This window comes from Equus asinus, chromosome 9 (assembly GCF_041296235.1).
Source record: "Equus asinus isolate D_3611 breed Donkey chromosome 9, EquAss-T2T_v2, whole genome shotgun sequence".
Lineage (NCBI taxonomy): Eukaryota > Metazoa > Chordata > Mammalia > Perissodactyla > Equidae > Equus > Equus asinus.
The window spans coordinates 95,035,083-95,046,486 of NC_091798.1; the positions used below are offsets into that span (position 1 = coordinate 95,035,083).

The 11,404-nt window shown below is 49.7% G+C and overlaps 1 protein-coding gene across 1 annotated transcript in view; it reads right to left on the minus strand.

Annotated features, from left to right (window-relative positions):
- Positions 1 to 9,239, minus strand: part of MAP1B (microtubule associated protein 1B) — an 89,463-nt gene extending 80,224 nt beyond the window's left edge. Inside the window, exons 1-2 of the mRNA XM_014851906.3 lie at positions 8,459 to 9,239; positions 621 to 722 (exon numbers count right to left, since the gene is read on the minus strand). Coding sequence (XP_014707392.3) covers positions 621 to 722; positions 8,459 to 8,642 — 286 coding nt within the window. The 5' untranslated portion in view covers positions 8,643 to 9,239. The remainder of the gene's footprint in view (positions 1 to 620; positions 723 to 8,458) is intronic.
- Between the last annotated feature and the right edge of the window lie 2,165 nt (positions 9,240 to 11,404).

The window sequence follows — 11,404 nt, forward strand, 5'->3', positions numbered from 1 at the left end:
GGTTACTGCACCCCAGGCCCAGAGGCACATGTCAGAGTACATCCCCAGAGGGGCGCCAGTTAGCGAGAGCAGCTTCACAAATGACAAAATTTTGGTGTCCTTACCTGTTATTATTCTGTAGTATTCTTTTTCATCTCTGAAAGAAAGGCTATTTTAACAGCAGTTTGGAATTTCAAACTCTCCCCACACTAAGAAAAGGGGGAGACGCACTGATGAAATGATGGTGTCTATTTCCTCTAAAGTGCGGGAGCTCCCTTTTTCTTGGGAGGGAAGTGAGCCATGGGATTCTGGAGTATCCATTTGTATTCCTAACTTCATCTGAGTAAAATTAACATTTACATAGTTTGCAATCCAAAAGCTCAGAGTACTGAGATAGAAATAAAAAATTACCCCAGAACTCAAAAACCCCACAAGAATCCACAAAATAGGTAACCCGCACAATGACAACATAGAGCCGACTTTCTAAAACTGTGGCTTCTTGCTAACCAAGTTGGTAATAACAAACACAAAGGCTCCTTTAGCAATAAGCAGAAGTCTCTGGACGCCCAGACGGAGCCCAGAGCCATGGCCCGCCTCCTCATCCCCTCGATCCTAGCTGACTAACACTGAACCAGCCTCACCTGGCACTTCAGGAGAGAACCTCGCAGAATGTCTGGAGACAAAAAGTTTCAGTTCTTGATCCAAGTTGCATTCGATGAGGTTTGTGTCCCATGATCGGATTCCTAAGGAAGGACAGAAGACAGATGACAGACATCCAGTTAGTCATTTCAGAGTGGTTTGGGAAACATCAGTGGAACATTTCTCAGGCTTCAGGGGAGGGTGTGGAAGCCCCTTTTCTGAAGGGCTTGGTGACCAGCGGTGGATGCCCGCAAAATGGGAGGGCCGGGGAGGTCTCTCCACCAGGCCACAAGAGAGGGATAATGAGCAGTGTGGACTGAACTTTTGCCCTCATAAAACGTAAATGCAGCTTTTCTGGAAGAGTAAAAGAAAACAGTTATCAGGAAAATGACAGGCTTTACTTGAGGAAGGGAGTAGAAAGGACAGGAGGATGATGAGTTCTGTAGCAGTTAAGAGGCCCAAGGACAACCTCTAGCTTTCCCATGTCCACTTGTAGGCAGCAAGATGGCGGAGGAGGTGCGGAAGGCAGAAACACAGGGGCTGCATTCGGGTCCAGGACTGTGTGTGAAATGACGCCGTGCAGATTCTGTGTGCGTCAACAGTTTCCTTTCTTTACTCATCCCTTTTCTGACCTTGGTTTCTCAGCCCCAGGGCATCAAACGAAAATTTGTGTGATCTTTGGTAAGAAGGCCGGATCTCAATCTTATACAGGCATGGCCTGTCTCTCCCTCCAACATTTATTATACCTGACTAGCCTGACAGCCAGCTCTTTCATTCACAATTGTTAGTTGCACTGAATTTTCTTATGCAGAGGTAACAAAATGTGGCAACTTTTTATACTTTGTAAAGCGTCCACAGAGTTGGGGGCCATGAACTGTCTATTCGCCCAGAAGTTCTGTTCCCTTGACTGGAAGCTCGGGTGAGAGGAACATGAGGGCGAGGAGTGCTGACGCCCTCCCTCCCTCGTCTCCTCCTCCTCCTCCCTCCCCGCCTCTCTCATGCCCTCCCAGAGGGGAGGCTAAGGAAAACCCAGAGCGCATCAGAGAAGGGAGATCCAGAGATCCGGGGTGCCAGCTGGGGAAAACTAGGGAGCCAAAGGACTCTGGAGTGTTTGTTTTTTCTGTGTTTTTGTATTTTCCCACATAGATGTCAATATGCAGTATCCACGACTGTACCCTTGCATGGAGCATCCTCAACTACCAGCACAAACCTCTGGAACAACAATCATTTACTGCATACCCACCAAGGGCAGAAGCTTGAACCCCCAGGAATAACACAGCAGGTGAACTTTCCCTAAATAAACACCGGGCCTTTAAGCATTTTCGCTGGTCATTAGTCGTGCATACAGACCTGGGAGGATAAATGGCAATGTGTTATTTACACACACCTCTCAGTCTGTAATGAATATTTGCCTTTACCCCCATTTATAGCCTGTTCAGTCTTCCTATCTTGCAAAGAATCAAAGGAGATTCACACTACACACACACATTACAAAAAGATTCTGGAAACTCAGTGGACTATGCATCCAAAATATCTTCAGATTATATAGAGGACATCTTTTCAACTATGAGAAACATTTTCAGATCGATGTATGTCCACTAACTAGAGGTAGAAATTCCTCATACAATCCATGGGAGGAATTCAGGTGTGGAGGAGTTCACATTCCTAAGAGAGGCTAAATTATAAGGGAAGATTTTATGCGTCTCCCTGGAAACATGGACAGCCTCAGTTTGCATCTGTGCTGATGGGGTATTTAAATTTTAAAAAGAGAGGCATGTTGAGATTTTGTGGGTCCTTTTAGTGCAGAGATGATAAATGGGTTCTTTTTGTTTCACAGAAAGCTTGACAGGTTGAGAGGTCTGAATTCATTAGAATATTTAACCTCGATGTATACGCTGTATGCTCGTCTAGTGTGAAAAATTCTCGAGCTCCTGTCTGAGCTGCTTAATTGGTGATGGTTGACAGGAGTCTCTGTGCTCCAGGTCTGGGCTCCACTTTGTCTTCGGGCTTGTCAAGTTGGGTCAATAAGCTCCTAATGAGACATATGTATTTAAATTAAATTCATACAATTTTTCTGCCTTTGTTCTAAGTGACGTCTAGATTGCCACACCACGTGAACAACTCCATCTAGGGTTACATGTGGACTGGCTCTTACAGTGCCGTTTGCCATTTTTCCCTCGGCTTCAATCAACTTGTCATGACACATGTAATTAAAGGTTTGCTTTCTATTTCATAATCTCCTGGTTATATGATTTGCAATCAGCCATGGAAAAAGTACAAAACAGTAGGAAAACCATTTGGTAAGTTTTAAATTACACTAGTAAACAGCTGATAAAAATACTATTTCTCAATTCTTATAGTCCCAATGAAACTAAAAATTTCGACTTTTCTTTTCAAAGGAGAAATTTCCAGCCAAATTATGTCTTAACAACGCATAGTCACTACTACCACTGATAAAGAGGACAATGAAATCTTTACTACTTATTTTAGCTGGAAAGGAAAATTTTGGAATCAGGTCACTTTCCATATCAATTTTAGGAAGAAAATACTTTGTAATTACTTTGTGCCTTCTACTGGATAATATCAGTAAAGGGAAACTGGTTCTCAGTGAAGGTTCACACTGCATTTACCAAGGTACGTGTCTCCCCTTTGTGCCTAAAAGGAAGCCAACAGTGGACAGAAAAATACCTTCTTTCGTCCTTCCCACATCCTCCCTTCTCTGAGTTCCTGGCTGGAGGATAGTGGAGTTTAGGTAAAGAGGTTCTGGAAGGCTTTCAGGAGTAGACCATCCTGGTCTCTGATGGGGCACAGAGGTCCGGATAAATTCCCAGCCCTTTTTCTGACTGCCCCTCGTACACACCACGTAAAGCCCTTTCCCGAGGGTTCACTGTCTGTGCCCTCACTGGCTTACCCAGGTGGGGTCAGAACAATTCCACCAGTTGGAGGAGATCAACCTCCACTTTTAAATTTCTGGGCCTAGAGGGCATATGTCACAACTGGGGAGTTGGTGGAACTCTCCTGCCTAATCTGGGGCTGTCACCAGCCCTGGAAGTGTGTGCCATCACTCTGTCAGCCAGTCCTCCAGCCACGGGGACCAGAGGGTAACCAAAGGTCCTTCCATCTCTGTTCTCTGACCTCAGGGGTAGTGGTGAACAAAGGGGAGGCCAACGTGACACGAAGATGGAAAAAAGAGAAAGAGAAGGTTGTGTGTGTGTGTCTGGGGCAGGTGCATCACAGGAGACGGCAGGGGGAACCGTGAGGAGGAGCAGGTGCCTCTGCTGAACACGGGCTGCGGCTCTCCGAGGTCACTGACCACGCCAGCATTTTGCAGGATTGTTTAATAAAACCAGCAAAGGGGGAAAAAAGCACCTCCCATTTAAAGGATAAATTTATATTTCTAAAAGGGACAACAGATTGAAGAAAGCAGTGAAATGATCTGTGTTGTATGTTGAAATGGCATGTGGTTCTCTCTGACAGTTATCTGGGCTTGACATTCTGATTTTCTCTATGAGCTTCAGTTGCTCCCTCAGAGAAACAGGCTTTGGAAGATTTTTTGCAAGTACCTAAATGATCAAGCTATAATCACAAGATTCTATGTGTAAAACTATGCTAAAAAGTGATCTTAGTCAGATTAAAATCATAAACTATAGAACCAGAATTAAAACAAAGGGAATGTTATGTTCAGGAAGGCTTTCTTTCTCAGAGAAAAGATTTCCTATTTTTCCCTTGACCTAACCTTCAATTTGCTTTTTTCCTTTTTTGTTAAGCCAAGAACTTCACGTTCACAATATATACACGCTGTGTCATGCAGACAATGCCTTCCATACAGAGCTCATCATTTCAAAGCACTGATGATAATTTAGGCCTTGGATAGCATCTCACATTAGAAACAAACAAAAGACGTGATTTATAATAATTTACTTATTGGTCTAAAAGTTAGAACTTATTTTAAAAGTAGCAGTTAGAGAAGAGTAAGAATGAATCATCAATTTAATGACCTCCAGTTTGGGAACTGGCCTGTTTTTCAGCATGGATCACAGAACCCTTAGTAGATAAACCCAATTAAGCAGTGCAGGCAGAAACCCATCTGCCTTTCGACTTTGAAAAGTAAGAAGATGAATATAACAAATTTAACATTTTCCAACATTTCTTTTAACTCCCATCATGATGTGGTGTTTTTTTTTCCCTGTTAAAATGAAAACTAACCTTGAATCTTTCCTAGGTTCTTAATTCTCTGTCATCTTGTGCTGAAGACACTCAATAGATTGACATCAGAGAGTTACAATGTAATCAGCTGAACTTACATCTAAAACTCCACTGCGTTAGATGTTACCCACATCTATCTTTTTATGAACAAATCTTGCTGATTCCGATTGTTAACCAGAAGAAAGTTACACTCTTTCACAGTAATTTAAAGCATCAAACCGACACTTAGTATTCCTTATGTTTCACTTCCCTTAAAGAAATAAAATGAAACAATGAAAACAACTTTCACAAGGCTCTAGAATCCAGTTGCAAGGCATGGATGTATGTAGTCTATGTCCTCAAATAAAGGCGAAGAGTGGGAGCTCTATTAAAAATGGGATGACCTTTAAGCCCATGTTGGGGGCTAATTAGGAAGCGGCAAAGGAGTGGTAGTTGGTGGTAGTGACAGCGGTTTGGGGTAAGTCCTGTATAACTAACTAAAAAAAGCTGGACTAGTTGGACCAAAGATGGTTGTTTTAAACTTGAGGAGACTGACCAAACCCTGCGTTACGCTTTCTGAATACAGTGGAGAAAACGAGTGACCATCTCTCTTCCTTGGTGTCAAGAAGGATTCACCACGCATCCACATAGGGATGTTGCAGGCCTGCTGATTTACTGCATTTACCACCACCTTCCTACAGATTTATTTCCTAGATCTCCAAAAGCCCTCAGCAATCAAATGGCAAAAACCCAAGTCACCAGGGTCTCCAAACCCACAGAGCCTCGGTTAAGACAGGCGGGGAAAGAGGAAGCAAGAGGAGCAGCTTTCCCGGCCTGGAGAGCAGCATCAGAGTCGAACGCCCTGGAGCATCTCCATCTTGCTTCACACAACGGGTCCACAGGCACCAGCAACAGCAGCAGTGGTGCCAGAGTGACCTCTGGAGGAGGCCCAGCTGGGACCCGAAGGCTGAGGCGGCAGCGTGTCAGGCACAGGGAAACAGCCGGCCCGCCCTGTTGCTAAGTCATCTCAGACCGTGTGAAAAGCCGCGGGAGCAGCATTTTCCCTCAGCGCTGGAAGGCCCTGCAGCTTGGGCCGCCGCAGAGACCCCAGGGCCCAGGCCCGGGGATCTCCAGAGGAAAAGCAGCATCTGTTACTGCGCGGAAGGAAACGCCCCGCTGGCTCACTTGGTTGATTCTTAATGGGATCAATACAGCCATTTTGGAGTTCGGTGCAAAAACCTGACTAAATTAGGGAATTAAAAATCAGGAAGGCATGGAGATTGAAAAGGAACACGAGGGGGCTTCTGGCAACCCACTAACGTCTGTTTCTTGATCAGGGTTACACAGGTTGCCTGTTCTGTGAAAATTCACTGGGCTTCTCATTTATGATTTGTGCCTTTTCCTCTCTTTATAATGCCTCAATCGCATTTTTTAAAATTAAAAAAAAAATTGTCAGGAAGACAATCTGAACTTCGTCACTAAGCGCTAGGGCTGGAAAAAAAGAGTCGAGACAGCACGGCACAACGCGGATGCATCCGTGTCATCCTCACCCAGATGCGGCTTGAATAAACCTCCCGGAACCAGCACTAAAAGGACGATGAGCAGGCACAGAGCAGGGAGAGAATGACGGTGCGAAGGTGATGGCGCACCGCCTCCCGCGTGGGCGCTGCCCACCAGCAGATGACTACACAAAGACCGGCCCTGGGAAAGGCACAGGCGCTGTGCGCTCTCCCGGCGGTGTCGGCCTGCCCTGCACCGACCCCAGACGGGGCCAGAAAACCAGGGATGCTGCAGTGCCGGCGCTTCTGTCACTCACAGCCGTGTGACCTTGAGCCAGTCCCCTCATCCTTCCTGCCCCTCTGGGCCCCCATCTTTAAAATGGGGGCGATGGTCCCTCTCCTGGCACCACATCAGGCAGTTATGAGAATTTTATCGATAGAAAAGCACCTCCTTAATGTATTATTATCCTCTGGCAATGGTGCTGAAAAATACAATTTTTTAAAAAATCTGAAGTCATTGATTCCTACAGCAGCCACACCCAAAGTCGGAAGTGTGAAATTTTCCAAGGAGAAAATGTGCAAATAAACTAAATTAGAACGGATCAGACTAAAGGCCTACAGTTGGAAGATGAAGCATTATTGAGAGCTCAACTGAGGCATTTCACTGTTGAAATCTCTTATTCTTGAAATTTTTTCGAATAAAATAACGCCATGCTTTCTGTTCACTTTTTTTTTTTTTTAAGCTGAAAGGGAAAAATCAGTGCTTTAAAGTGAAACAAAAGAACCAGGTCTGCAACTCCCGTGCCCGCCCCGCAGCCTTTGTTCTGAGGGCCAGCGGCCGTTTCCACATGAAGAGGCAGATGACAAGCGTTGATTTTTTCATCTAAAATAAGGTTTTCCTTCGGTCTTTTTTACAGGGGCGGGGGGCGAGCAGGGAGGCAGCGGGCGCGCCTTTGTCCGCTCGGCCGCCGTAGGGACCGCAGTGCGGCGGCACCACGCCCACCGCCGGCCGGCAGATGCGCCTCCGCGGCTCCGGGAGAGGAGCGCGCGCCGGGGGCGGGGGCCGCGGGCCTCGGGGGCGCGGGCGCGGCGAGGGGATGGGGGGCGGCTGGGGGGAGGAAGGGCGAGGCAGAGACACGAGCCGCCCACCCGGGACCTAGAGCGCGGCAGAGCCGGCCGAAGCCCCGGCGGAGCGCATGCCCGGCCCTGGGGCGCCGCAGTGCGGGGGCAGGTGCGGCGCGGGGGGGCACTGCGGCGCCGGGGACCCGGGGCGGGGGGGCTCGGTGTGCGCGCCCGAGGCGACGCCCGCCCGACCCCACGGCCCCGCCCAGGCTCCAGGAGAACCGCTATTCGGCCTCTGCAGAGCGCGCTCCTGGTGCGCGCACCCGGCCGGGCGCTGGCCCCGCTCGCCGCCAACCACCCCCCCCCCATCACTCCCGAGGCTGAGACTTTTAAAAGAAAGCCCCACCCCGCAACTTGGGGACCCATTGTCCTTTCTGAAAGCGGTAACCAAGGCCCCGGGGGCGGTACGAGGCGGCGCCGTCTGGGAACGGAGCGCCAGCGGTTCTCCATCTCTGCGTCCCGGGGGTGGGGGAGCGGGCGTGGCCCCAGGACTGGCCTCGTCATCCCGAGGAAAGAAAAGATCGGGAGGTTTTAAGCCAGAAAAGGCATTTCTCGGGGGCTGAGGGGCGGTGGTGAGGATGATCCCCACGCGGGCACTGACTGGCACATGGGACTTGAGCCTGGGATCTGCCGGCCGGGGGTCCCAGCACTTTGCGGGGGAGAGGGGGGAGCTGAAGGGAGTGATTGCATCAGGCCCCCCCGCCCCTTTGCTTCCTGCGGTTGCGGGTTTTTTGTGGCCTCTGCTCCTGACACCTGCATTTCATTTAGCGGAAGAGACGGTGGCCAGCTCGGATCTGCAGACCCAGCTGGTGACAGATCCCTCAGGGTTAGGAGACTCTCCCACCGGGTCGCAAATCTAATAATTCGTGTTATTCTCCCTAGTTAGCCTAGAAAGGAGTCCGGAGCGATGCGGAGGTGGCGGGCGGAGGCGGGGGTGCGGGGCGCGGCCGAGGAGGAGGGTGGCCGTCGCGCCCTGGGTGGGGTCGCTTCTGCGCTTCTCCCCGGCCCGACCCTGGGGGCGCAGGGCCTCTTACCGAGCTCGATGTTGCCGATGGCGCGTCGCAGGTGCTCCTCGGTCACGATCTCGCCGACGACCACCAGCAAGTAGAACTTAGTGTCGAGGAAGCGATGCGACAGGCTGGGCGAGGTGGTCGCCGCCGGGTTGGCCATGCCGCCGGACGGCTCAGGCTCGGCGGCTTCCACCACCACGGTCGCCATCGTGCCGGCCCTCCGCCTGAGCGAAGTGTCCTGCTCCGGCCGCTGGGCTCCTCTCGTCTGCTCTGCGGCAGGAGAAAGGCTTATCTGGGAAGGTGCGGGCTCGACTCCGCCCCTGCGCCCCCTCCTCCAGGCGCGGCGCCGCCTCCCCTCCGCCCACTCCTGGAGCGCGCGGCGGAGAGGAGCGGGGAGTGAGAGAGGCGGGGAGGCGGCGCCGTTTTTCTATGGAGACTAGGCAGGGAGCCGGGGAGGAGGAGGAAGAGGAGGAGGGAAGGACCACCCGGCACATCCTCACGCGGTGGCTGCCTCCCCTTTCCAGCCGTTGGCCCAGGGCTGATGTCATCTGCAGCAAATCATCTCGCCCGCGGCCCGGAAGCCGGAGGGACGAGGTGTGCGGACAATGGTCAGAGAAGGGCCTCGAGTCAAGGGGCTGGGGGACCCTAAGGGCTCTGCCGCAGCCCTGAGGGGGAAAACACTCCCCAGCTGCACCCCCCACACGCCCACTGCCCGCTCCAAAGCTTCACCCCGCTCGTGCAGGAGCGCGGGATGGGGTTCCATTTTCAGAGTGGGGATGTTTACCTTGTCCGAGGTGTCTGAGTCAGGGCCTGTGTCGGGTCTGGGGCGGTGAAGCCAGGTTGTCAGGACGTGAGATAGCACAGCGGGCGTGGTGCTGCGGGGACCCCGCCCGCAAGACGGAGCCTGTCTTTTCTTTGGCCTTGTGGATTCAGGAAGACATGTTTACCAGTATTTGCCACCTTCCCTTAAAGAATGCATCAACAAGGACCGTTCTGGGCAAGGCCCGGTGGTGAAAAAGTACTGGCTTTGTGGCGCTCCTGGGAAATGAGGGGGATACAGATGCGGATTTCTTAATAATGTGCGGAACAGATAGTATCAGGCATAACAAAGAATAAAGAGAAGATACTGTCTCTACCCAGCAGGATTACAGTGATTATAATGTACTTTTCAGTTCCTTGGGGAACACAGGAGCAAAATCATTTCATGTGACAATGATGTCTTTTAAAATGTATGTAGCGTTGGGAATTTTTATTGCCTTTGTCCATGTTTAGAAGAACTCATAAAAATGATGTTTAAAGGCAGCCCATCTACAACCATTTCTCACAAACGCACTGAAGGTAGCTTCTGTCCCAGGAGAGGAGTGGTGGAGGAAAAGGAACAAAGTGTGCCAACCTGGGGAGGTCATGAAAGACTAGGGACTGCAGGGTTAGGAGAGAAGAATGGCTGGAAATCAGAGTAGGTGATAGAGTTTTAAGTCTCGAATGCGTATTAGTAAAATAAACAAATAAATAAAAAATGGCTGGATATGCTAAGATTTCCAGAATAACCCCTTGTCTTAGCTGTTAACCACGGTGGCTTATTGGTGATGGACTCTTTGCTCTTAGCTCTTCCCTGAAACTCTGGCATGGGAGTCATGGTGGGCAGCCCAAGGCTGTGGCCCCAGCCTCCTGCCAGTCTGATGGATGGCGCATAAAGATACCATCTGACCCACAGCACTTGGGGTCTGCGGCAAGCTCACAGGTGAGCTGCGTTCACCACTGAGTAGCGACACAGAGTTTCCAAGTGAGATGGTAACAGATCATCTCTTGGTCAAGAGAAGGATTTCTACTGACGTTAGATAGGTGAGGCTGGCACCACAGCCCGTCATTGCTGGAGGACAGCTGGTGAGGAGGACCGTTTTCCAAAAGTCGGCCATTGGAGCTCAGGGCCACCTAATGCTTGTCTTTCATTTCTCTGAACAACCATTCTTTTTATTTATGCAATAATTGTCTTCACCTCTATTTCTTTTACTTGTTTATTCTTAAATGAAATTCTTTATTGCTGTATAAATGGAAACACTAATACGCTTATAAATAGAAGGTATCCCTAAGAATATGCAAAATGAAAAGAAGATACTGTGATTAAGTTCCTCCTGTATACTGTTGTTGTTTGCTCAAAACTCTGACCCTGAGGTGCACCCTCCCTAGGTTACAAATGGAGATTAGCAAGGGTTGGAGAGGTGTTACAGACACACTAGCACCTAGCGGAGTTGTTCTTCATGTCGCAACAGAAGGTTGGGTCAAAATAACAACGGAAGAGCTTTCTTAGCGTGAGAGTCAGTGCCGGTAAGTGCCATGACTGTGGACCACTGAAGTCATCACGCACACTTTGACAAACAGACGTGCCGGGAGAGCACAGACTGGAGATGCTGACTGCTACTGGACAGCTTCCCAACTCTGCACAAGCGGCTTCTTCTTTTAGATCTTCAGTCTCTTCATCTGTATCCTGGGAAGAATAATGTCGTTATAACTGAGTGAGTAACTGTGTAAGAGAGGAGGAAATGGTGTAGTGTGTGAGAACCTGAGACAGTGACTGGAATATAGTAAGCACTCAAGGCACGGTGGATAAACACGCCTATTTTGTCGCAGTTTCCTGGACAATGGAGTAAAAGCAGCCTTACAGAATGTGCAGGTGACATCAAGTTGGGCACAATTACCAACACCTCTGAAACAAGAATAGAATATTAAGGGACACTAAAAACTTAGTCCCCCACATGCATCTCAGTTCTAAGGAGGAGAAAGGGAAAAAACCACCCTATAAAGTGCCTGTGTTACCTGCTGCCACTTGCCGTCACCTGGATGTCCCAAGAGCACGCTCTCAACCCACAGCATCTGTGCCCTCCAGCCTGATCCACTCACCTTCCCCAGCTCAGTGAGCAGTATCGTCATCTACCCCGAGGAGCAAGCCAGAACCTCACGGGCATCTTAGAC